The sequence below is a fragment of the Salvelinus alpinus genome, chromosome 24, assembly GCF_045679555.1.
Source record: "Salvelinus alpinus chromosome 24, SLU_Salpinus.1, whole genome shotgun sequence".
NCBI classification, from domain to species: domain Eukaryota; kingdom Metazoa; phylum Chordata; class Actinopteri; order Salmoniformes; family Salmonidae; genus Salvelinus; species Salvelinus alpinus.
In genome coordinates, this window is record NC_092109.1 from 23,195,648 (window position 1) to 23,223,429 (window position 27,782).

The window sequence follows — 27,782 nt, forward strand, 5'->3', positions numbered from 1 at the left end:
TTTCTATTGTAGTCAACGAAAAGAGTAGCCATGCTTTGCTAACAATAGCTAGCGCTATCTACTTGGCTGGCTAATTGCTAGCTAGCCTAGCAGCATACTCATGCAGGGAAAGCAAGTCAACTAACTAAACTAAAGATCTTTAAAACTTTTGATCAAACATCATTTTGTCATAGAAAGAAAATCATAAGCTTCCCAAATTGGTAACACCAAAGTCAAAGTTCGGTAGCAAGGTCCAGTTAGGCAAAATGTTGCAAACGCTTGAGCAGAGATGTGTAGCTAGGCCAGGCCTACTCAACTCTGCTCAAAATTTTGCAACATTGGTATTGGTATTTTATTAGGATCCCCATTAGCTGTTGCAAAAGCAGAAGCTACTCTCCTGGGGTCCACACAAAGCATGAAACATAATACAGAATGACATAATACAGAACATCATTAGACAAAAACAGCTCAAGGACAGAACTACATACACTTTTAAAAAGGCACACGTAGCCTACATATCAATACATACACACAAACTATCTAGGTCAAATAGGGGAGAGGTGTTGTGCCGCGAGGTGTTGCTTTACCTTTCTTTTAAACCAGGTTTGCTGTTTATTTGAGCAATATGAGATGGAAGGAAGTTCCATGCAATAAGGGCTCTATATAATATTGTACATTATATAGTCTATTGTAGTCTCGGTTAATGATTTTTGACATTCATTAATGTTTTGGATGTGTACTAAATAGCCCTCTACTTTTTTATTTTCAAGACACAAACACCAGTGAATGGAGACAGCACCTGGTTTTGTTCTCTGCGCCCCAGCACAGCCTGTTCACCGGCCCCATGCACTACCTCTACCCCCAGTACTGACTGGTGGTCGGCTCCCAACCCATCTCCCGCACTGAGTTGCAGTGCGGAATTAGAAACATCTCCATGCTGGACCTGGGAAGCTCTATCCTGGGCCCACCTCCAAGACCTACTCCACCTATGCCACAGAGCAGCAGCAGTAGTTCTGTAGCAGGGGTGTGAGAAGAAGGGAGAAAACAGCTGCAGACATCACTCACAAAGGCATTGATTGAAGACATATCTCAAGATCTCCGAGCATGTCTTGTTCGCAATGTTGTGTGTCTCACATGTCTGTTCATAAGACACTGTTTTACTATTGTTCCGAAATATTTATATGGCTCATAAATATTTGTATCTACACTCTTGACACTTCATATTTCACCCTTTTGTTGTTTACATGTCTGTTCATAGCAGCCACTGTTGTACTACTGTTAAGAAATATGTACTGTATATTCAGAAATATTTGTAACTATACTGACACATTTTATTCCATAGACACTTGTTTACATGTCTGTTCTCAGCAGAGACTTTTGTACTGTGGTTTACTTTCAGAAGCAATAATAAAGGTTTATTTGTGTGCTGAAAAAGCATTGCTTCATCTCAACACAAGGTGTTTGAATGCATTCTATTTGCGCTGACAAAGTACAGAAGAGCTGTGTGCCACAGATTTGACTGGCTTTCTTCTACTTGTGGTGTAGTTCAAGCTAATCTAAATTAAAACACAGTGCACACAAAGAACTGAGTCTGTGTGTCCATCAAAAATTCTCATCCTTGCAGCAATGAGGCCAAATGCATTCTCTGACTGTCCGACAACGAGAGTGGTGGTAGTTCCAGGTACGCCCAGGTTTATTGAGATGGACACCTGTGAATGAGAGGTAAGAGAATGTCATATATATATATATATATATATATACAGTTGAAGTCGGAAGTTTACATACACCATAGCCAAATACATTTAAACTCAGTTTTTCACAAATCCCGACATTTAATCCTAGTAAAAATTTCCTACCTCAGGTCAGTTAGGATCACCACTTCATTTTAAGAATGGGAAATGTCAGAATAATAGTAAAGAGAATGACGTATTTCAGCTTTTATTTCTTTCATCACATTCCCAGTGGGTCAGAAGTTTACATACACTCAATTAGTATTTGATAGCATTGCCTTTAAATTGTTTAACTTGGGTCAAACATTTTGGGTAGCCTTCCACAAGCTTCCCACAATAAGTTGGGTGAATTTTGGCCCATTCCTCCTGACAGAGCTGATGTAATTGAGTCAGGTTTGTAGGCCTCCTTACTCGCAAACGCTTTTTCAGTTCTGCTCACAAATGTTCTATTGGATTGAGGTCAGGGCTTTGTGATGGCCACTCCAATACCTTGACTTTGTTGTCCTTAAGCCATTTTGCTACAACTTTGGAAGTATGCTTGGGGTCATTGTCCATTTGGAAGACCCATTTGCGACCAAGCTTTAACTTCCTGACTGATGTCTTGAGATGTTGCTTCAATATATCCACATAGTTTTCCTCCCTCATGATGCCATCTATTTTATGAAGTGCACCAGTCCCTCCTGCAGCAAAGCACCCCCACAACATGACATTGCCAACCCCGTACTTCACGGTTGGGATGGTGTTCTTCGGCTTGCAAGCCTCCCCCTTTACCCTCCAAACATTATGGCCAAACACTTCTATTTTTGTTTCATCAGACCAGAGCACATTTCTCCAAAAAGTACGATCTTTGTCCCCATGTGCAGTTGCAAACCGTAGCTCGGCTTTTTTATGGCGGTTTTGGAGCAGTGGCTTATTCCTTGCTGAGCGGCCTTTCAGGTTATGTCGAAATAGGACTCGTTTTACTGTGAATATAGACACTTTTGCAGCTGTTTCCTCCAGCATCTTCACAAGGTCCTTTGCTGTTGTTCTGGGATTGATTTGCACTTTTCGCACAAAAGTACGTTCATCTCTAGGAGACAGAACGCGTCTCCTTCCTGAGCGGTATGGCGGCTGCGTGGTCCCATGGTGTTTATACTTGCGTACTATTGTTTGTACAGATGAACGTGGTACCTTCAGGCGTTTGGAAATTGCTCCCAAGGATGAACCAGACTTGTTGAGATCTACAATTCTGTTTCTGAGGTCTTGGCTGCTTCTTTTGATTTTCCCATGAGGTCAAGCAAAGAGGCACTGAGTTTGAAGGTAGGCCTTGAAATACATCCACAGGTGCATCTCCAATTGACTCAAATGATGTTAATTAGCCTATCAGAAGCTTCTAAAGCCATTACATAATTTTCTGTAATTTTCCAAGCTGTTTAAAGGCAAGGACAACTGAGTGTATGTAAACTTCTGTCCCACTGGATTTGTGATACAGTGAATAAGTGAAATAATCTGTCTGTAAACAATTTTTGGAAAAATGACTTCTGTCATTTAGATGTCATGTCATGTAGATGTACTAACCGACTTTCCAGAACTATAGTTTTTTAACAAGAAATTTGTGGAGTGGTTGAAAAATTTGTTTCAATGACTCCAACCTAAGTGTATGTGAACTTCCGACTTCAACTGTATATATATATATACAGTGGGGAGAACAAGTATTTGATACACTGCCGATTTTGCAGGTTTTCCTACTTACAAAGCATGTAGAGGTCTGTAATTTTTATCATAGATACACTTCAACTGTTAGAGACGGAATCTAAAACAAAAATCCAGAAAATCACATTGTATGATTTTGAAGTAATTCATTTGCATTTTATTGCATGACATAAGTATTTGATCACCTACCAACCAGTAAGAATTTCGGCTCTCACAGACCTGTTAGTTTTTCTTTAAGAAGCCCTCCTGTTCTCCACTCATTACCTGTATTAACTGCACCTGTTTGAACTCGTTACCTGTATAAAAGACACCTGTCCACACACTCAATCAAACAGACTCCAACCTCTCCACAATGGTCAAGACCAGAGAGCTGTGTAAGGACATCAGGGATACAATTGTAGACCTGCACAAGGCTGGGATGGGCTACAGGACAATAGGCAAGCAGCTTGGTGAGAAGGTAACAACTGTTGGCGCAATTATTAGAAAATAGAAGAAGTTCAAGATGACGGTCAATCACCCTCGGTCTGGGGCTCCATGCAAGATCTCACCTCGTGGGGCATCAATGATCATGAGAAAGGTGAGGGATAAGCCCAGAACTACACGGCAGGACCAGGTCAATGACCTGAAGAGAGCTGGGACCACAGTCTCAAAGAAAACCATTAGTAACACACTACGCCGTCATGGATTAAAATCCTGCAGCGCACGCAAGGTCCCCCTGCTCAAGCCAGCGCATGTCCAGGCCCGTCTGAAGTTTGCCAATGACCATCTGGATGATCCAGAGGAGGAATGGGAGAAGGTCATGTGGTCTGATGAGACAAAAATAGAGCTTTTTGGTCTAAACTCCACTCACCGTGTTTGGAGGAAGAAGAAGGATGAGTACAACCCCAAGAACACCATCCCAACCGTGAAGCATGGAGGTGGAAACATCATTCTTTGGGGATGCTTTTCTGCAAAGGGGACAGGACGACTGCACCGTACTGAGGGGAGGATGGATGGGGCCATGTATCGCGAGATCTTGGCCAACAACCTCCTTCCCTCAGTAAGAGCATTGAAGATGGGTCGTGGCTGGGTCTTCCAGCATGACAACAACCCAAAACACACAGCCAGGGCAACTAAGGAGTGGCTCCGTAAGAAGCATCTCAAGGTCCTGGAGTGGCCTAGCCAGTCTCCAGACCTGAACCCAATAGAAAATCTTTGGAGGGAGCTGAAAGTCCGTATTGCCCAGCGACAGCCCCGAAACCTGAAGGATCTGGAGAAGGTCTGTATGGAGGAGTGGGCCAAAATCCCTGCTGCAGTGTGTGCAAACCTGGTGAAGAACTACAGGAAACGTATGATCTCTGTAATTGCAAACAAAGGTTTCTGTACCAAATATTAAGTTCTGCTTTTCTGATGTATCAAATACTTATGTCATGCAATAAAATGCAAATTAATTACTTAAAAATCATACAATGTGATTTTCTGGATTTTTGTTTCAGATTCCGTCTCTCACAGTTGAAGTGTACTATGATAAAAATTGCAGACCTCTACATGCTTTGTAAGTAGGAAAACCTGCAAAATCGGCAGTGTATCAAATACTTGTTCTCCACACTGTATATATATATGAAATGGCACTTCTAATTTAGAGGTGGATACATGTACAGTTGAAGTCGGAAGTTTACATACACTTAGGTTGGAGTCATTAAAACTCGTTTTTCAACCACTCCACAAATGTCTTGTTAACAAACTATAGTTTTGGCAAGACGGTTAGGACATCTACTTTGTGCATGACACAAGTCATTTTTCCAACAATTGTTTACAGACATATTATTTCACTTACAATTCACTGTATCACAATTGTCAGTGTGTCAGAAGTTTACATACACTAAGTTGACTGTGCCTTTAAACAGCTTGGAAAATTCCAGAAAATGATGTCATGGCTTTAGGAGCTTCTGATAGGCTAATTGACATCATTTGAGTCAATCGGAGGTGTACCTGTGGATATATTTCAAGGCCTACCTACAAACTCAGTGCCTCTTTGCTTGACATCATGGGAAAATCAAAAGAAATCAGCCAAGACCTCAGAAACAGAATTGTAGATCTCAACAAGTCTGGTTCATCCTTGGGGGCAATTTCCAAACGCCTGAAGGTACCACGTTCATCTTTACAAACAAGAGTACGCAAGTATAAACACCATGGGATCACGCAGCCATCATACCGCTCAGGAAGGAGACGCGTTCTGTCTCCTAGAGAGAAACGTACTTTGGTATGAAAAGTGCAAATCAATCCCAGAACAACAGCAAAGGACCTTGTGAAGATCCTGGAGGAAACAGGTACAAAAGTATCTATATCCACAGTAAAACGAGTACTATATCGATATAACCTGAAAGGCCGCTCAGCAAGGAAGAAGCCACTGCTCCAAAACCACCAGAAAAAGCCAGACTACGGTTTGCAACTGCACATGGGGACAAAGATCGTACTTTTTGGAGAAATGTCCTCTGGTCTGATGAAACAAAAATATAACCGTTTGGCCATAATGACCATCGTTATGTTTGGAGGAAAAAGGGGGAGGCTTGCATGCCGACGAACACCATCCCAACCGTGAAGCACGGGGGTGGCAGCATCATGTTGTGGGGGTGCTTTGCTGCAGGAGGGACTGGTGCACTTCACAAAATAGATGGCATCATGAGGAAAGAAAATGATGTGGATATATTGAAGCAACATCTCAAGACATCAGTCAAGAGATTAAATCTTGGTCGCAAATGGGTCTTCCAAATGGACAATGACCCCAAACATACTTCCAAAGGTGTGGCAAAATGGCTTAAGGACAACAAAGTCAAGGTATTGGAGTGGCCATCACAAAGCCCTGACCTCAATCCTATAGAAAATGTGTGGGCAGAACTGAAAAAGTGTGCACGAGCAAGGAGGCCTACAAATCTGACTCAGTTACACCAGCTCTGTCAAGAGGAATGGGCCAAAATTCACCCAACTTATTGTGGGAAGCTTGTGGGAGGCTACCCGAAACATTTGACCCAAGTTAAACAATTCAAAGGCAATGTTACCAAATACTAATTGAGTGTATGAAAACTTCTGACCCACTGGGAATGTGATGAAAGAAATAAAAGCTGAAATAAATCATTCTCTCTACTATTATTCTGACATTTCACATTCTTAAAATAAAGTGGTGATCCTAACTGACCTAAGACAGGGAATTTTTACTAGGATTAAATGTCAGGAATTGTGAAAAACTGAGTTAATGTATTTGGCTAAGGTGTATGTAAACTTCTGACTTCAACTGTATCTCAACCAGAAGCCATGGATTACAGGCAACATCCGCACCGAGCTAAAGGCTAGAGCTGCCGCTTTCAAGAAGCGGGTCACGAATCCGGACGCTTACAAGTAAACCCACTATGCCATCAGAAGGACCATCAAACAGGCAAAGCGTCAATACAGGATTAAGATTGAATCCTACTACACCGGCTCTGATGCTCGTCGGATGTGGCAGGGCTTGCAAACTATTATGGACTACAAAGAGAAACACAGCCACGAGCTGCCCAGTGACGCGAGCCTGCTAGACGGGCTAATTACCTTTTATGCTCGCTTCGAGGCAAGCAACACTGAAGCATGCATGAGAGCACCAGTTCCAGATGACTGTGTCATCACGCTCTCCGTAGCCGATGTGAGCAAGACCTTGAAACAGATCAACATTCACAAGGCTGCGTGGCCAGACAGATTACCAGGACGTGTACTCAGAGCATGCGCAAACCAACAGGCAAGTCTTCACTGACATTTTCAACCTCTCCTTGACCGAGTATGTAATACCTACATGTTTCAAGCAGACCACCATAGTCCCTGTGCCGAAGAAAACGAAGGTAACATGTCGGTAGCCATGAAGGGTCTTGAAAGGCTGGTCATGGCTCACATCAAGACCATCATCCCGGAAACCTGAGACCCACTCCAAATTGCATACCGTCCCAACAGATCCGCAGATGACGCAATGCTGTTCATTGACTACAGCTCCGTGTTCAACACCATAGTGCCCACAAAGCTCATCACTAAGCTAAGGACCCTGGGATTAAACACCTCTCTCTGTAACTGGATCCTGCACTTCCTGACGGGTCGCCCCCAGGTGATGAGGGTAGGTAACAACACATCCGCCACGCTGATCCTCAACACAGGGGCCCCTCATGGTAACCAGCTAGGTTAACATCCAATTGGCGACAGGTTTTATATTCAAAACTCTGCATAAAAACAATATGCGCATTTTCCTACCAGAGATGTGTTTCCATCAAATTGACTTGGTGCAGATAAAAGGCTGTGCATGATGGTGTAGCGCACATAAACATACCTTTTCTGGTTAAATTCCCATTTTCGCATAAAAGCATTTCCCCCAACATTTCACATATAATTCATATTACCGACACAAAAAGATTCCACCTTGTCTAGCATATTTAGTTTTTTGAGTTTTTTTTCAGATTTTTTTTATCTGACATGTACTTTACTTGCATAAAAAGGTTGGATGGAAACCTGGTCACAGAATCACTTGTTATTTGTTCCTAAAAACCCAAAGCCACCAATAGAGGCCTTTTAGACACTTGTACAGGAACTTTGCACTGATCCACTGACTACTGGGAAAGAGATGAGATGCAAACACCTCTTCACAGTTTGGCTAAAGATGACTGACAGCTTACCGCAGTCACACACACACATACACCACCCTACCATCTGCAGGATATATCTGAGAGTCACATGAACAGAAGTAGCAGAGTATGGGAGGGTACGCTGCCTCATCCCAGCGTACCCTCCCATACTCTACATGTGTGGCTGGCATACCACATTAATAGTCAGCCACAGTGGTCACGCTTGTCCCCTTGTGTGGTTGGCCACCACTGTCCCCCTCCCTGTCTTAGTGTCCCTGCTGTGCCTGCGTCACATAACCTAGAGGCAGAGGAGCCCATTGTTGGGAGGAAAAATGGGATAGGAAAAAAACACAGAGATAAAGAGGAGATGAGAGGAGGATGTGAAATTAATTATTTATGACTCTCCAGTTTTGGTGTGTGTGTGTGTGTGTGTGTGTGTGTGTGTGTGTGTGTGTGTGTGTGTGTGTGTGTGTGTGTGTGTGTGTGTGTGTGTGTGTGTGTGTGTGTGTGTGTGTGTGTGTGTGTGTGTGTGTGTCAGAGGTGTTGGGATAGTTAAAAGTGGTAAATTACACAAACCCATCCAGTGATGATTCTAATAATCTCTTGGGATGTTTACGTGATTGATGTGTGGTATAGGATCGGCACACACATTGGAATTCTACAAAGAAATGAAAACAAATAAGGTGTCACTTAAAGGACCTCCAACATATTTGTATGCATGCATGCTAGAACGTCTACAATCACTGTAAAAGCTTGTGCTTGGGTTTGTGCATGCCTCCGCCTATTTGTATGCAACATGCACAGTCAGTACTTGGATTCCAACTGCTTTCAGCTCTCGGAAATGGTTGTTCTTTGATCTAAGAATAGTCCTGGATTTCACATGCTTCTGTGAGGCTAAATTACATCAAAAATATTAAATCAGCTCGACTGGAATTTTGAGCAGCAAAGACATTCAAGTGCATCTAATTAAATTCCCCTTAACTGATCCAATGGATTGACAGAACATTACAACCACTAACTAGGACATAAAACAGACAGGCATGGAACTGATCTGTCGTTACACAACTGAGTGTTAATGAGACAGTAATTAATATTGACCGCAAGAAATGTCTATTAGACAAGTAGTAATATGGCCAGCCAAATCTGACTAGATTCATATTTGCAATTCACAATCTGTGATCACACCAGCTTCAATAAAGACTGAATAAATAGATACCTGTTTGATAGTTTCACATTTACACTCTCCTTCAAATTAGTGGATTCGGCTATTTCAGCCACACCCATTACTGACAGGTGTATAAAATCTTGCACACGGCCATCCAATCTCCATAGACGAACATTGGCAGTAGAATGGCCCGTACTGAAGAGCTCAGTGACTTTCAAAGTGGCACTGTCAACGTAGGATGCTACCTTTCCAACAAGTCAGTTTGTCACATTTCTGCCCTGCTAAAGCTTCCCGGGTTAACTTTAAGTGGAAGTGGAAACGTCTAGGAGCAACAACGGCTCAGCCGTGAAGTGGTAGGCCACACAAGCTCACAGAATGGGTCCCCCGAGTGCTGAAGCATGTAGCGTGTAAAATCGTCTTTCCTCGGTTGCAACATTCACTACCAAGTTCCAAACTGCCTCTGGAAGCATTGTCAGCACAATAACTGTTCGTCAGGAGCTTCATGAAATGGGTTTCCATGGCCGAGCAGCCGCACACAAGCCTAAGATCACCATGTGCAATGCCAAGCGTCGGCTGGAGTGGTGTAAAGCTCGCTGCCATTGGACTCTGGAGCAGTGGAAATGCGTTCTCTGGAGTGATGAATCACGCTTCACCATCCGGCAGTCCGACAGACGAATCTGGGTTTGGCGGATGCCAGGAGAACACTACCTGCCCGAATGCATATTGCTAACTGTAAAGTTTGGTGGTGGAGGAATAATGGTCTGGGGCTTTTTTCCGGATTTGGGCTAGGCCCCTTAGTTCCAGTGAAGGGAAATCTTAACGCTACATCATACAACAATTCTGTGCTTCCAACTTTGTGGCAACAGTTTGGGGAAGACCCTTTCCTGTTTCAGCATGACAATGCCCCCGTGCACAAAGCGAGGTCCATAAATAAATGGTTTGTTGAGATCGGTGTGGAAGAACTTGACTGGCTTGCACAGAGCCCTGACCTCAACCCAATTGAACACCTTTGGGATGAATTGAAACGCAGACTTCGAGCCAGGCCTAATCGCCCAACATCTGTGCCCGACCTCACTAATTCTCTTGTGGCTGAATGGAAAGTCCCCACAGCAATGTTCCAACATCAAGTGGAAAGCCTTCCCAGAAGAGTGGAGGCTGTTATAGCAGCAAAGTGGGGACGAACTCCATATTAATGCCCATGATTTTGGAATGAGATGTTCGATGAGCAGGTGTCCACATTCTTTTGGCCATGTAGTGTATATGACGATACCCAATAGCACATTCACACAAACACGAGGGGCTTTTCTCTAAACGTTTGTGGTCAGACGGCTCAGTGGGTTGTTGGAGAAAAGTGCTTGCAACACCAAAATTATGGGTTAATGAATCAGTATGGATATTGAATATATGAACATACAAGGAAAGTCTATGAAGTATACTGGAAGAATGAAGACAGAAAGAATGAAGACAGAGTTGAATAGACTGCTCTCTAGTAACACCTCCCAGCTCTGTGAAAAACTGAGCCTATAGGTGAGAGAGGCAGAGTTAAACATTAATTAAGCAACATAGTAGTGGTGTGCTAACCTAACCAGCATGGATTATACCCAGTTGTCTGTCCCGACAGAACCAAAAAAAGCTGTCTATGTTTGGTTCAGATTTGGTCTGGTCTGGACTGGCCTTGATTTGGCCCAAACATAGACGTCTATATTTGGTCCAGATTTGGTCCGGACCAAATCAGGATCGGACCAAATCATAGACAACCATGTTTCACAAGTTTGAACAGCATAGTACATTACAGTACACAGTAAAGAAAAGTAGAGTATGTTATGTACAGCAGAGTACAGTAAAGTATAGTGTACTGTACCCAAATTTACTCTAATGTACTGTACTCTTCTGAATTAAACTCTACTTAATTAAATTATACTGTACGGTACTCTACTACACTCTACTCTAATGAATAAAACTTGACGACTGTCCTGTACCGTACAGGACTCTACTGTGCTCTACTGTACTAAGCTGTGCCGTACTATAATGTGATGTTCAAAGTTGTGAAACATAGCCTAGAAGTCTATGATTTGTTCAGATTTGGATCTGGTCCGCACCGACCAGATGTGTACTTGTTTGGGGGTGGAGCTCATTACAATAATACCCAGCATGCTTTGTAAGTGTACATTTTGGTCATTCAGCAGACGCTATTATCTAGAGAGCGACTTACAGTCAGTAAAACGCATTCAACTAAGGTAGATAAACACCAACATAAGTGCATGTGACAGATGGGAGCAATAATAAATATTCTGTTGTAATCTTCAGTTGGCTCATCTGTCCTATATTAAAGGGATACTTCAGGATTTTGGCAATGAAGCCCTTTACCTACTTCCCGAGAGTCAGATGAATTCGTAGATACCATTTTTATATCTCTGCTTGCAGTTTGAAGGAAGTTGCTAACTTGAGTTAGCGCAATTGCTAACTAGCGTTAGCGCAATGACTCGAAGTCTATGGTATGAGCTAGCATGCTAGTAGATACCATAGACTTTCAGTCACTGCGCTTATGCTAGTAAGCATTGGCTCACGAAATAGCCTCTAACTTTCTTCATACTGGATAAAAATTATCTCGGGAAGTAGATAAAAATCCCAAAGTATCCCATTAAGAGGCATGAAAAATTCTTATTTTGATATAATGCTTACTGCATTGAGAATATATGTGTAGTTAAAATTTGGCCATAGAATCAATGGCCGAAAAATACATATTTTCAACATCTGTAAATTACGTATTTTCCGGACGTCAAAAATACATCTTTCCTAGATGTTGAAAATTCAATGGTCAAATTTCAACTACACATATATTCTAAATTCCTTAAGCCTTATATCAAAATAACACTTTTTTTTCCCCCAACATCCAGAAATGACGTATTTTCAACATCTGTAAAATAAATATTTTCACCTTTCACTCAGCACCTAAAATGCACCTGACGTCAATGTCAAATACTTGCTTTGCTTACTGGGCATGCTCCACAGCTCACATACAGCACAACCAGGCCTGCCTGGGTTTAATGACTTCCAGTTCCAGTGTGTTGTTCCACTCAAATCTACATTCTCAACAGGTTTCACCACGTATGCATGGCAGATCATTCACATGTTGAGGTATGAACAACATTAAACACACTAGAAGGAAAACTCTGCACTCACTGAAATAGTCTTTACATTTTCAAATCAAAATCAAATCAAATTTATTTATATAGCCCTTCGTACATCAGCTGATATCTCAAAGTGCTGTACAGAAACCCAGCCTAAAACCCCAAACAGCAAGCAATGCAGGTGTAGAAGCACGGTGGCTAGGAAAAACTCCCTAGAAAGGCCAAAACCTAGGAAGAAACCTAGAGAGGAACCAGGCTATGAGGGGTGGCCAGTCCTCTTCTGGCTGTGCCGGGTGGAGATTATAACAGAACATGGCCAAGATGTTCAAATGTTCATAAATGACCAGCATGGTCAAATAATAATAATCACAGTAGTTATCGAGGGTGCAGCAAGTCAGCATCTCAGGAGTAAATGTCAGTTGGCTTTTTTAGCACGTCCGGTGAACAGGTCAGGGTTCCATAGCCGCAGGCAGAACAGTTGAAACTGGAGCAGCAGCAAGGCCAGGTGGACTGGGGACAGCAAGGAGTCATCATGACAGGTAGTCCTGACGCATGGTCCTAGGGCTCAGGTCCTCCGAGAGAGAGAAAGAAAGAGAGAAGGAGATAATTAGAGGGAGCATACTTAAATTCACACAGGACACCGGATAAGACAGGAGAAATCCACCAGATATAACAAACTGACCCTAGCCCCCCGACACATTAACTACTGCAGCATAAATACTGGAGGCTGAGACAGGAGGGGTCAGGAGACACTGTGGCCCCATCCGATGATACCCCCGGACAGGGCCAAACAGGAAGGATATAACCCCACCCACTTTTCCAAAGCACAGCCCCCACACCACTAGAGGGAAATCTTCAACCACCAACTTACAATCCTGAGACAAGGCCGAATATAGCCCACAAAGATCTCCGCCACGGCACAAACCAAGGGGCGGCGCCAACCCAAACAGGAAGATCACGTCAGTGACTCAACCCACTCAAGTGACGCACCCCTCCTAGGGACGGCATGAAAGAGCACCAGTAAGCCAGTGACTCAGCCCCTGTAATAGGGTTAGAGAATCCCAGTGGAGAGAGGGGAACCGGCCAAGCAGAGACAGCAAGGGAGGTTCGTTGCTCCAGAGCCTTTCCGTTCACCTTCACACTCCTGGGCCAGACTACACTCAATCATATGACCTACTGAAGAGATGAGTCTTCAGTAAAGACATAAAGGTTGAGACCGAGTCTGCGTCTCTCACATGGGTAGGCAGACCATTCCATAAAAATGGAGATCTATAGGAGAAAGCCCTGCCTCCAGCTGTTTGCTTAGAAATTCTAGGGACAATTAGGAGGCCTGCGTCTTGTGACCATAGCGTACATGTAGGTATGTACGGCAGGACCAACTCGGAAAGATAGGTAGGAGCAAGCCCATGTAACGCTTTGTAGGTTAACAGTAAAACCTTGAAATCAGCCCTTGCCTTAACAGGAAGCCAGTGTAGGGAGGCTAGCACTGGAGTAATATGATCAAATTTTTGGGTTCTAGTCAGGATTCTAGCAGCCGTATTTAGCACTAACTGAAGTTTATTTAGTGCTTTATCCGGGTAGCCGGAAAGTAGAGCATTGCAGTAGTCTAACCTAGAAGTAACAAAAGCATGGATAAATTTTTCTGCATCATTTTTGGACAGACAATTTCTGATTTTTGCAATGTTACATAGATGGAAATAAGCTGTCCTTAATGCCTTCTTAACAGAGGTCAGGACAAACAGATGCGTTTTGGCAGCAGCCTTCGTCACCCATATTTATAGATGACGTCACATTGTAGTAATGCTTCTTTCTTTTTTCACAATCATTATTTACATACATTTTCTGCTGTTTTCTATAAGAGCTTCAAAATAATACTAATAATAAACAAAAAAGGTGCACCTGTTGCTCACAGGAAGCAACATAACTGGGTTCTTCATTAAGGCCTCTCAGTATGACTATAATGAACATGTGTCTAACTTGCACCGTTATGCGATTATTAAGAGACTAGATACATATAGCTAATCCTAGCAACCAATTTTCTAGCATTCATTTAGAGGCAAGCAGATCATAGATGTCAAGGTGGTACCCAAGCATGAGCTATGTGTATAGTGTAATTAACAACTATCAATAGACCTACTAAATTATAAGCGTATAGTCAATCAAAGAATTACTCTGTAAAACGAGGAACGCATTTACTCAATTCAACTAATAGAATGTATTACTCATAAATTAATTAACACTCAAAACAATTACAGTGTACATGAAATACTTGATACATTACTATCAAGGCACAAGGCGAGACCCAAATACAGACACAGGAAGCAGATGGTTGGGGTCTTACAATGTTTATTAATCCAAAGGGGTAGGCAAGAGAATGGTCGTGGACCGGCAAAAAGGTCCAAACCAGATCAGAGTCCAGGAGGTACAGAGTGGCAGACAGGCTCTTGGTCAAGGCAGGCAGAATGGTCAAGCAGGTGGGTACAAAGTCCAGAAACAGGCAAGGGTCAAAACTGGGAGGACTAGAAAAAGGAGAATGCAAAAAGCAGGAGAACGGGAAAACCGCTGGTTGACTTGGAAACATACAAGACGAACTTGCACAGAGAGACAGGAAACACAGGGATAAATACACTGGGGAAAATAAGCGACACCTGGCGGGGGTGGAGACAATCACAGGGACAAGTGAAACAGATCAGGGCGTGACAATTACAGAATAACACAGAGTAAATGACTATGAATGTTCTACGCCAGAACACCACCACAAGACAATCGGGAGACAAACAGACGGGTTCTGTGGAGCACAGCACATCCCTTCTCTTTATCAGCAATTGTTAGGTACAACCATGTTCGCAGACAGAACATTTAGTACAGGAACACCCCTGCAGGGACCTATTATTTCAGCTGATTGGCAGTTTCAGTATTTTGTCTCAAGAGGTGTGTAAAATTGTAATTATACTTCAGAATGATCACCACTATAAAAAGTGCAAAACCACCCTTTAGGCCAAAAACCTAATCGAGCGGCAGAATGCTACATTATCATACACGTCACAGCATTTTATAATTCAACAGAGATGAAGAGGGCTGCAACTCGACCAGCATCTATTTAGATTCTCATTCTATACGTTATACTCTATATATTTTGTATCAGTAGCCCCAAAATGGCTTCCATAATCCTCACCTTTGTCAGCTACAGACAGTGTGCTGCTGAAGTATTGCTCTTCCAGTGTCCACGACGTGTCGTTCATTTTGTTGGAGACCCCACATGATCCCAGGCAGTTCACCTTAATGGCTGGAATGGAAAGAAAAGATTCAATCAACTGTGCAGTTAACTAACTTTGTCTATCATTCATAGTTCTCTAAAAATGGGTGTTTCCATTATGAGATGTTCTATCTGTCATGAGCTGGTACAAAAAAAACAACACATATGGATGCTATAAACACCAAATAGCAGAGTTTTCAATGAATGGCGTCTATAAATATGTTTTGCTGTTGACAGGAAGCCACATGTTCAACATGAACCCCTTTAAATGAAACCCTTGGCCCTGGTGTGCTCACTGTGCTGTGTAAAAATAGCAGCACTAAATATTCAATAGCGAGGGGTTTGTAGAGTGATCTGTATCATAGACTGGAATAGCCTCACCACTCACCTGTTCGATGGGGCTATTGAATATGTTACTAAGAAGCTAATGCAAGTAAATTCCAATTGCTAGCCTATATCCGGTAAGCCAGCCACCCTTGCCCTATCGGGATAGGCAGACTCTACATCAAACTTCAGATGAACCCGAACTTTTCTGGGTAATATTATCATTATGAAAGTAAAGGTCAACCTAGACGTGTTCCAGGAGATTTTTTATCATGTTTAATGATGTAGCATACATGCAGCCACTACTAATCTATGATAAGCTCCTATCTCTCCCCAGAGGGTTAGTGTGATCCTCAGAGGGATCTGAGAGTGACAATCATGATCACACCGCACACAGCAGACACAACACATGTGACGTGATGTATGGAGAGGCTCTGTGTGGTTTAAGGACCGCTGTGTTGAGTTCCATACTAGGCTTGAGCGGTAAATCGTATATCGGGTATTTGTAAAAATCCACAGGATGGTTTTTCCAAAACGATTTCTTTGAAGTTTTCAATACATTTGAGGCTACTTTTTAAGCTAATAAATACGTAGAGTCAACTTGTGCAATATGTTAGGAGATAAAGCAGATTCCATCCTTAATTTCATTGGTCACATTATTTTACAATATGAAGCTTACAGTAGTTCCCCAGAACAGTTGAGCCAGTCATGTGTTTGGCTGTAAAAAGCACAATGGGTTAAATTTGGTCATTAGCGGCGGCTGCTGCTGCTGGGCAGAGTGGCTCTATTCTCTCTTGGTTGTTAATAATCAAACAAAACAGACACTTGATTGTATTGTGTAGTTAACAGATGGAGAGGGTGGAGGAAACAGCGAAGAAACAGTATCAGTGTTCGCCAATATTCATATGAAACCAGTTTTCGAATGGGGACCATTTTGTGTCCAATGATTGTTAGAAATATCCATTCTGTAAAAAAAGTTCTGGTTGGGTAAGCCTGGGGGATTTTCTAAAGCCCAATTCACCACACAGCACTGCATTACAGCACATGTCAATGGCTGTAGGAGAAGCAAGTAGCCTGGCGGGTAGGACCGTTGGGCCAGTAAGTGAAAGGTTGCTGGATCGAATCCCCAAGCTGACAAGATAAAAATCTGTCGTTCTGAGCAAGGCAGTTAACCCACTGTTCCCCGGGCGCTGATGACATGGATGTTGATTAAGGCAGCCCCCCGCACCGCTCTGATTCAGAGATTTTTCAGTTGAATGCATTCAGTTTTACAACTGACTAGATATCCCCCTTTCCCTGTAGTCAGAGCTCTGTCTGACTCTGTCCATATCTCTCAGAATTGAAACCTTTTGATAATGTGCAGTGGAACACCATGTTCACACAAGGTCACGCTCCTCCTCCCTTATAGCATCATGTTCCCTCATGGCCTCACATTGTCAGAAATGGAGGGAGAGAGAGAGGTCAGAGATGGAGAGATCTGTACAGGGGATGGAAGTGGTAGCATATGACACTGCGCAGTTATGGACTGTGTGACCGAGCGACATACACAAGTAGAAGATGGCTCCCCTCCACTGGTGACAGTAGAGTTAGCTAGCTATCTCTAATCTGCTAACCCCACCACAACAGCAGACAGACTGACTGTCAGGCAGCACATGACTTCCTGTGTCAGCAGAACTATATGCCTTCATACACCTACCAACAGTGCCTACAAGAATCACTCACACATAGTAATGTTAACAGTAGTTTAGCAGTCTTGAGCCATCCCTTACCAGACCACCCATGAAGTATTTACAACCTCTGGGCATCAAACAAACACAACAAACTATCAGAGAATGCATTGCTGTTTGGGAGAGAGGAGAGAGGAGAGACTAGAGAGAGTTCTGACTCAGTGTCTGTCTTTGTGTTCACTCCAATACGCTGGAGTCCTTCCAAGGCCTATTCCACGGTTCAATAAGTGTCGGAGAAACATGTCAGTAGGCGTGGAGAACACCGGCTCAATTTTCAAAGTTTATTCTCCCCGTTCACAGGATACAGATTAAAGCTGATCCCAAAAGGATCAGCCAGCGTAGGCTACTCCAGTACTGGAAGTGTTCATATGATCAGGACCTTGACAAACATGGATGGTTGTATTATAAGTAGAGGTCGACCGATTACGATTTTTCAACGCCGTTACCGATGCCGATTATTGGAGGACCAAAAAAGCCGATACCAAATAAATCGGCCGATTTTTATATATATATTTGTAATAATGACAATTACAACAATACTGAATGAACACTTTTAATTTAACTTAATATAATACATAAATAAAAACATATTTAGTCTCAAGTAAATTATGAAACGTTCAATTTGGTTTAAATAATGCAAAAACACAGTGTTGGAGAAGCAAGTAAAAGTGCAATATGTGCCATGTAAAAAAGCCAATGTTTAAGTTCCTTGCTCAGAACATGACAACCTATGAAAGCTGGTGGTTCCTTTTAACATGAGTCTTCAATATTCCCTGTTAATAAGTTTTAGGTTATAGTTATTATAGGAATTATAGGACTATTTCTCTCTCTACCATTTGTATTTCATATACCTTTGACTATTGGATGTTCTTATAGGCACTATAGTTTTGCCAGCCTAATCTCGGGAGTTGATAGGCTTGAAGTCATAAACAGCACTGTGCTTCAAGCATTGCGAAGAGCTGCTGGCAAACGCAGGAAAGTGCTGTTTGAATGAATGCTTACTGCTCGATCAAAAATCAAATCATAGACTTAATTATAATATAATAAACAGACAGAAATACGAGCCTTAGGTCATTAATATGGTCAAATCCGGAAACAAAACGTTTATTCTTTCAGTGAAATACAGAACCGTTCCGTATTTTATCGAACGGGTGGCATCCATAAGTCTAAATATTGCTGTTACATTGCACAACCTTCAATGTTATGTCATAATTATTTAAAATTATGGCAAATTAATTACGGTCTTTGTTAAGAAGAAATGGTCTTCACACAGTTTGCAAAGAGCCAGGCGGCCCAAACTGCTGCATATACCCTGACTCTGCTTGCAAAGAACGCAAGAGAAGTGACACAATTTCCCTAGTTAAAATTGCCTGCTAACATTAATTTATTTTAACTAAATATGCAGGTTTAAAAATATATAATTGTGTATTGATTTTAAGAAAGGCATTGATGTTTATGATTAGGTACATTCGTGCAACGACAGCGATTTTTTTTCGCGAATGCGCTTGTTAAATCATCACCCGTTTGGCGAAGTAGGCTGTGATTAGATGATAAATTAACAGGAACCGCATTGATTATTTGCAACGCAGAACAAGCTAGTTAAACTAGTAATATCATCACCCAAGTGTAGTTAACTAGTAATTATGTTAAGATTGATTGTTTTTATAAGATAAGTTTAATGCTAGCTAGCAACTTACCTTGGCTCCTTGCTGCACTCGCGTAACAGGTGGTCAGCCTGCCACACAGTCTCCTCGTGGAGTGCAATGTAATCGGCCATAATTGGCGTCCAAAAATGCAGATTACCCCTTTGTTATGAAAACTTGAAATCGGCCCTAATTAATCGGCCATGCCGATTAATCGGTCGACCTCTAATTATAAGCACTCCTTATCCCTTGGTTGAGAGCTTAGAATAGTTCACATTTTCTTCCCCTCACTTCTTTGTGTAGGTTTGAAGGACATTTTGTCTAGGACCTATTATACCTGACATTACATCCTTTCTCCTCTTCCCACAGGAATGTCTTTGAGGGCACACTTTCATAGAAACTGTTATGCAATATTGCATTACTGTTTGTAATGTGTCTGTTCTTTCGAACTTTCAAACATTTGACATTTTAGTCATTTACCAGACGCTCTTATCTAGAGCGACTTACAGTAGTGACTGCATACATTTTAATACTTTCTTCATACTGGTCCCCCGTAGGAATCGAACCGACAACCCTGGTGCCATGCTCTACCAATTTAGCTACACGGGACTATAGATCCTAGAGTTCCTGTGATTTGACATGGCTGTTTAAACCTTTGGTTAATGTTATTGGCCTAGTTAATATTTTGGTACATGCCTAGGTGGGCAATGCAAATATCTTGTTGGGAAGAAATCTCCTCGGTAACAGATAGAGGGTTGCCCTGACAGTCCAACCAATCAGGGCCATGATATGAAGTCATTCAGTTAGAGAACATGACCCCTAGTGACATCCCTGCATGGCAACAATGAGTCAGCGTGTGGGCCAGGAAAGATGGCAGGGAAGATGGCAGGGAAAACAAAAGACAGACTGCTAACTTTGGGCTGATAATGGTATTTCCTTGTTTACGAGCACCCTTAGAAGGGTTTCAACTGGTGGGGCTGAAAACAGAGGAGCTACAGTGGGTTTGTTTAAGGTCTGGTATTCAAGAGAACAATAAAAGACAGAGGTAGCTCATTTTCCTCCAGCCAAAACAAGGAGCGGAACTGTGGCTCAGACAAGGGGAGGATTGTGTCTGTCCAGAGGCTGGTATTTCATCACAGCTAGATCAGGAGTATTAATGAGCAGATTAAAAAGGTCTGCTGAATTTATTGGGAGACCAGGAGGAATATTCCATGGATGTTCTCAGAGTCTTAGAGGTCCACGTGATGTCAACAGTAGCATACACACCCACACATATACACATAAGTTCACATAAGATTAAGCATCCTTAGATAAAAAAGGGTAGAACCTTTCAAGGAGCCAAATCCATGCTGACTTCCCCTAAATAAAGAATGGTGTTTGCAACAAGAGAGAAAGCTGAATACTTGATACTCCCTGTTGAGATCTGTCCACCTTCACTTTACTTACATTTACATTTAAGTCATTTAGCAGACGCTCTTATCTTAGAGCGACTTACAAATTGGAAAGTTCATACATATTCATCCTGGTCCCCCCGTGGGGAATGAACCCACAACCCTGGCGTTGCAAGCGCCATGCTCTACCAACTGAGCCACACGGGACCACAGCTACTTGAATGTTCCTATTCACAGCACACATCCCTTTTAAAGTTACAACACCAATGAAAACCTGTAGCCTACAGTTTTACATGAGGCCCATTAGCAGGGCAGAGATCACCCGTACTTAGTCATTCTCAACATTTCCCATCCTTACACTCCAGTAATCCAATGCCCTGCTCACTATCCTCATTAAATCTTAAAGAGCTGCAAACAATTAGAGAGCCTCTTGCTTTCAGCAAGCTAGCTAATGTTAGCTGGCTGGCTGGCTGTGTAGTAATATTATTCGTATCTCAGAGCCATTTGCATTGCTAGCTAGCTAACATTGAACCTGGTTGGTTATTTACCTGCAGATTCATGCAGGGTAGTAACGTTATGAGTTGGAATTATGGTTCATTGTGTCTAAACAAAAGACTCCACTATGCAAGTAACCATTTCAATAGAATGTTCATGATGTCACTGCGACAACTGTCGAAAGACATAGCTGGTAAATTCGCTCTGGCTATCTACTCCGATTTCAAAGCACTCGTCTGAGTGTGCCAGAGCGCAGAATAACTGACAAATTTACGAATTTTCGAACACTCAACACCCGTTGAACTGGTCAGTAAAGGTTGGCAAAAAAGTGTAATTAAATTGTTGCCAGCAGCACAGTTGTAGTCACCAACGCTCTGTATAACTTAAAAACAGCCTAACCTGCTCTGCTAGGGCTAGTAAAATGGTCAGAGTGAACTGTTCCCTCATTTGTGTCTGGAAGTAGCTAGCCAACGTTAGCCAGTTAGCTTGGGTGCTTGACTGCTGTTGTTAGGTCAGAACGCTCAATCAACCCTACTCCTCGGCCAGAGTGTCCAGTGTGAGCTCTGAAAGTTCTGTGTTTATGAATGGACAATGTGACAAAGCTCTGAGTTTACGAACGACCAGAGCGCACTCTGAGCACACTATAGCACTCTATAGCACTCTAGATTGAATATATGAACACACCCGTAGTATAAACCAGCCTTTAGTCTTGAAATATTTGGTTGTTTAGTACATGGCCTCACATGTGTCTCCTTAAAGAGCTGGGTGGGGCTAAGGCTTAACCTCTCTTGGGCACGTGAGACGGTAGCATCCCACCTCTACAGCAGCCAGTGAAACTGCTGGGCGCCAAATTCAAATACAGAAATACTCATTATAAAAATTCAGAAAATAAAACATATTTTACATAGGTTTAAAGATTAACTGCTTGTGAATCCAACCACGATGTCAGATTTTTAAAATGCTTTACGGCGAAAGCATACATTACGATTATGAGAACATAGCCCACTAGACAAATCATTACAAACAGTAGCCAGCCAGGTAGAACAGTTACACAATTTAGAAATAGAGATCAAATTAATCCCTTACCTTTGATGATCTACATATGGTTGCATTCAGCAGACATTCATTTACTCAATAAATGTTATTTTTGTTCGATAAAGTCTCTTTATACCCAAAAACCTCAGTTTTGTTTGCGCGTTTTCTTCAGTAATGCACAGGCTCAAACAAAGTAAAAACAGAAAGACAAAAAAATCCAAATTGTATCTGTAAAGTTCATAGAAACATGTCAAACGATGTCTATATTCAAACCTCAGGTTGTTTTTAGCCTAAATAATCAATAATATTTCAACCGGACAATAACGTCGTCAATATAAAATGTAAACAAGAAACGCACTCTCTCGGTCTTGCGCAGGAAAAAGCTCTGTGACACGGCAGGGTCCACTCATTCAGACTGCTCTTACTTCTTCATTTTTCAGAATACAAGCCTGAAACATTTTCTGAAGACTGTTGACATCTAGTGGAAGGCATAGAAACTTTTGAGTCCTAAGTCAATGGATACTGTATTGGCATTGAAAAGAAAACTACAACAACAACAAAAAAAACTACTTCCTGAATGGATTTTTCTCAGGGTTTTGCCTGCCAAATCAGTTCTGTTATACTCACAGGCACTATTTTAACAGTTTTGGAAACTTTAGAGTGTTTCTATCCAAATCTACCAGTTATATGCATATCATATATTCTGGGCCCGAGATGCAGGCAGTTTCATTTGGGCATGCATTTCATCCAAAATTCCGAATGCTGCCCCCTACCCTAGAGAAGTTAAGAGACAAGTGTGAACGATGCTGAATGGGTGAAGACAAAGAAGAGCTCTCTAATACTAAAGGTGTACCAAAACATTCAAGGGCCATTTTCCCCAAAAAAATTTGGTTACAAGTTTATCAACTTTCAAAGCAGAATTACTGACTTTTTGTTCCTCAACTGTAGTATATGATATACCATTTTCTAGCTCTGAGTCTCTACTTTAATCTAATGTAAAAAACACAATTTCAAATTTTGCTACATAAGATCGAGCCGGTCAGTCACTTCTCAGAATGCATCTCTCACTTCTCCATGCTCACAATGAGAGGGAGTCCAAGTGGCTTGCTCACACAGCAGCCGACAGAAAAACGTGGACAGGCAGATACTTTCATAGCAGGAATAAAAATAACGCATAGGCTATTACTGTTGATCAAATAGGCTAATGGTTTTAGAATAATCTACAGGAATGTATTGCAAAATCAAAGAAAATTACTGGCTTATGCAAAATGCTTCGGTAAGAGGAAGGCAATGTCGGTAACTTTCTGTTTATAATCCTAGCTCTAATTGAGAGTATAGTGGTCAGTAAGTGCTCATGCCTGACTCCTCATCTCTGACTGCTGACTGGCCATAAAAGAAGGGGCAGAACAGACATCCATCCCCCTTCTTAATCTCTGCTGATTTCCACTGATATCATTATGTGCTCTTTGGGGATAACCAAACTCTAGCTGGCGGTATGCTGCTCAGAGCTGCTGCATGGCAGGGGCAGGGTAAACTCTGATGCAGACAGCATGCGGCCCTCCTCAGGTCATGACGTCTGACTGGACCTGAGCCTAATTGGGGGGAAATGTTTGGGGTCTGGGCACGGTGCTACTGCAGGAGCACCCAGAGTGAAAACTTTAGGCTATGACTTTAGCACTGTTACCCTGTTTCTCTGATAGGATAAGTGAGGTATTTCACTATGGAATACACCACCACTGTGTTCATCAGAAGCCTTCATTGCACTATGCCAGCCATGATTGGCTGGACATCGAGAAGTGTGCATCAGAGAGGGGCATCCCTCCTACCCTATAAAAGGTAGCATCTCCTAGTTGGAAAGGTGTTGTTTAGTGAGCGCTTTACCCGTGTGAGGTTTGGTCCAGGAAGCGAACAACTCATCACATTTTCTAAACTCCTTAGTCCTGTCCATGTTTATTTATTTTTAACCTTTATGTAACTAGGCAAGTCAGTTAAGAACAAATTCTTATTTACAATGACGGCCAGACGGACAATCTTCTCGGCAGCACTCCACCAATCAGGCCTTTATGGTAGAGTGGTCAGGCGGAAGCCACAACTCAGTAAAAGGCACATAAGAGCCAAAGGGCACCTAAAGGAATCTCAGACCATGAGAAACAAGATTCTCTGGTCTGATGAAACCAAGATTGAACTCTTTGGCCTGAATGCCAAGAGTCACGTCTGGAGGAAACTAGGCACCGCTCATCACCTGGCCAATACCATCCCTACGGTGAAGCATGGTGGTGGCAGCATCATGCATTGGGAATGTTTTTCAGCGGCAAGGACTGGGAGACTAGTCAGGATCGAGTGAAAGATGAATGCAGCTAAGTACAGAGAGATCCTTGATGAAAACCTGCTCCAGAGCGCTCAGGACCTCAGACTGGGGCAAAGGTTCACCTTCCAACAGGACAACGACCCTAAGCACACAGCCAAGACAACGCAGGAGTGGCTTCGGGACAAGTCTTTGAATGTCCTTGAGAGGCCCAGCCAGAGCCTGGACTTGAACCCGATCGAACATCTCTGGAGAGACATAAAAATAGCTGTGCAGGCCTCCCGGGTGGCGCAGTGGTCTAGGGCACTGCATCGCAGCGCTAGCTGTGCCACCAGAGATTCTGGGTTCGCGCCCAGGCTCTGTCGCAGCCGGCCGCGACCGGGAGGTCCGCGGGGCGACGCACAATTGGCCTAGCGTCGTCCGGGTTAGGGAGGGTTTGACCGGTAGGGATATCCTTGTAATCAAGGTCGCCAGGTGCACGGTGTTTCCTCCGACACATTGGTGCGGCTGGCTTCCGGGTTGGATGCGCGCTGTGTTAAGAAGCAGTACGGCTTGGTTGGGTTGTGTTTCGGAGGACGCATGGCTTTCGACCTTCGTCTCTCCCGAGCCCGTACGGGAGTTGTAGCGATGAGACAGGATAGTAATTACTAACAATTGGATACCACAAAATTGGGGAGAAAAAGGGGGTAAAATTAAATAGATAAAAAATAATAAAAAAATTAAAAATAGCTGTGCAGCGACGCTCCCCATCCAACCTGACAGAGCTTGAGAGGATCTGCAAAGAAAAAACGGGAGAAACTCCCCAAATACAGGTGTGCCAAGTTTGTAGCGTCATACCCAAGAAGACTCATGGCTGTAATCGCTGCCAAAGGTACTTCAACAAAGTACTGAGTAAAGGGTCTGAATACTTATGTACATTTTATATTTCATTTTTTTTTTTTTTATAAAATATTTCTGTTTTTGATTTGTCATTATGGGGTGTTGTGTGTAGATTGATGAGGAGGAAAAACGATTTAATACATTTTAGAATAAGGATGTAACGTAACAAAATGTGGAAAAAGTCAAGGGGTCTGAATACTTTCCGAATGCACTGTATATTATTGGAAGAGTTTGCAGTTCTCCTCCACACATTTCCCTACCAAGCATCCTCTGTCTGAGCCAGTCTGGCCCACAGCCGAGCCATTACAAACCATGTAACAAAACTGTAGAGTCGGCTACTCTTGGCATCCTCGCTCTCCTTTTAAGACTTTGTATAGGTCTTGTACATTTCCTCCAACCATACTGCAGAGTTAAAATAAGAGCCAGAGGTAGGCCTAAACCCTGCCTTGCCTTTCAGAGGGATTTATTTGCAATATGGGGACATCTGCTTTGATTGTGTACATACAGATAAGGCACAGCAGCACGATGAGTATATGTTAAATCGTCCATCAAAAAGGCACAGTTTTTCTAATTGTTGATTGTGACTGATTGCCATTAGACTTTTGTCTATAATGTTAATCTTTGAGCCTTTGGAATTAGTTTTATATAGGCCATATGAGATAATCCTATGTATAGCCTACTGTACAAACTGGTTTGTTGCCTCGTAGTATCTTGCAAAAATCAGTTTAAATCAAATACTAATTATGTTACACATTGTTGAGTTGGAGGATCTGCTGAATTATTGTGGAAGAAGTAGATTGTAATTTGAGGAAATCTGTGAAGTCTATGCACATCAATGTGTGTCTATGTAAAGGCCTGTTCAAATACTCATCAAATTAGTTCAACTACTTCAACTACTACCTCAAAGCATTTCTTAGAATCCTGAGAAGTTCAAAAATGGGTGAATGTTGTTACTCTTGTATTTACCCACGTGCACCAATAGGAAATAACCATGTCAGTTTGGGTCATGTTGCGTTGAATCCTTAAATACTCAACTTAATAATAATAATAATAGATTGGATTTATATAGTGCTTTCTACCAACATGGATAGTCAAAGCACTTAGTAGGGAGAAACTCACTTCACCCCAAATGCACGGTGACCATTTTTGTGCCAGAACACTCCCTACACATCAGCTATCAGGTGGAGAGGTGAGGAGTGATATATGCCAATTCGGAATGAGGGGGATAATTAGGTAGCCATGATGGAATTGGGCCAGGTTGGGAATTTTGCCACTTGATCTGACATATAGCAAACTAGGTCAAATAAAGAAATGTGTGACCTGATAAATGAATTTCGAGCATGAATCCATTACCATACAAAAAAATACAAGTAGCATAAACTGTTGTGTGACATGATGTAAACTAGATGGAGATGAAGAGACTCCTGAGGCAAGATGAGCCTTTGTTTTGAGGAGAGGGGGAGGAGAGGGGAGGGCTATCACAGGTGGAGAGGTGAAGGGGGAAGGTAGAAACCCCCTCTCTCCAGTGGCCATTGATCAGAGTTGGTGTCATGGTAACCAACACATTACCCTCACACACACACACAAGACAGCTGCTGGCTTGCTTACCTGTCTCAGGTGATAGTGGTTATTATACACTCAGTGTACAGTGGTCTTGTGTGTTGTGTAGTCAGCTCAGATTCATCAAACCACCCATTCTGTGTCCAGCAGTAGAGAGTGGTTCTGTTAACTGTGGAATGTGTGACATTCCAGACAATCTTCCAGCTCCACACCACCCCCAACACAACCTCTCCCATCCCTTCTGTCTACAAGGGCCTCTGTCTCCAAGGATGGGTGAACCCTGGCCTTTCAAGACAATCATTCCAAGGCTTGATCAATGTTTGGATCCTTGTTATCATGAGGGTTACAGGAAACCAGATCGTTTTGTGAGCTCATACAGCCTTAACAAACAATACAACACCAGGCTAAATGCCTGTCACATTATATCAAGTTAACAACAGAGAACAGCACACGCTAACTGGAAAATCCACTTGGTGTGTAGATAATGACAATCAAAATGTAATCTGTATCTCTAAGCAGGAAACCAATGTCTCTGTCTCTTACACAATGTACAAGTGGTAGGTGACTCATCCATCTCCACCCAGGAAGGGTTTTGATCTCTAGACAAGCTACAGGTAACTGCCAAAATAAAGGAAACACTTGCCCATTATTTTGGCTACCATGGCTAGAAGAGATCTCAGTAACTTTGAAAGAGGGGTCTCACAAAAGAGCATGGAGGGTTAAAAGAGTGTGTGTATGTGTGTCTCAGTCACAAGATCTCAACCCAATGGAACACTTATGGGAGATTCTTGAGCCACCACCATCTTGTGGAAGAATGGTGTCACATCCCTCGAATAGAGTTCCAGACACTTGTA

The 27,782-nt window shown here is 42.5% G+C and overlaps 1 protein-coding gene across 1 annotated transcript in view; it reads right to left on the reverse strand.

Annotated features, from left to right (window-relative positions):
- LOC139552344 (arrestin domain-containing protein 1-like) overlaps positions 1-27,782 on the reverse strand; it is a 53,389-nt gene that overhangs the window by 12,812 nt on the left and 12,795 nt on the right. The window contains exon 2 of the mRNA XM_071363988.1: positions 15,489-15,599. Within this exon, the coding sequence (XP_071220089.1) occupies positions 15,489-15,599 (111 nt within the window). The remainder of the gene's footprint in view (positions 1-15,488; positions 15,600-27,782) is intronic.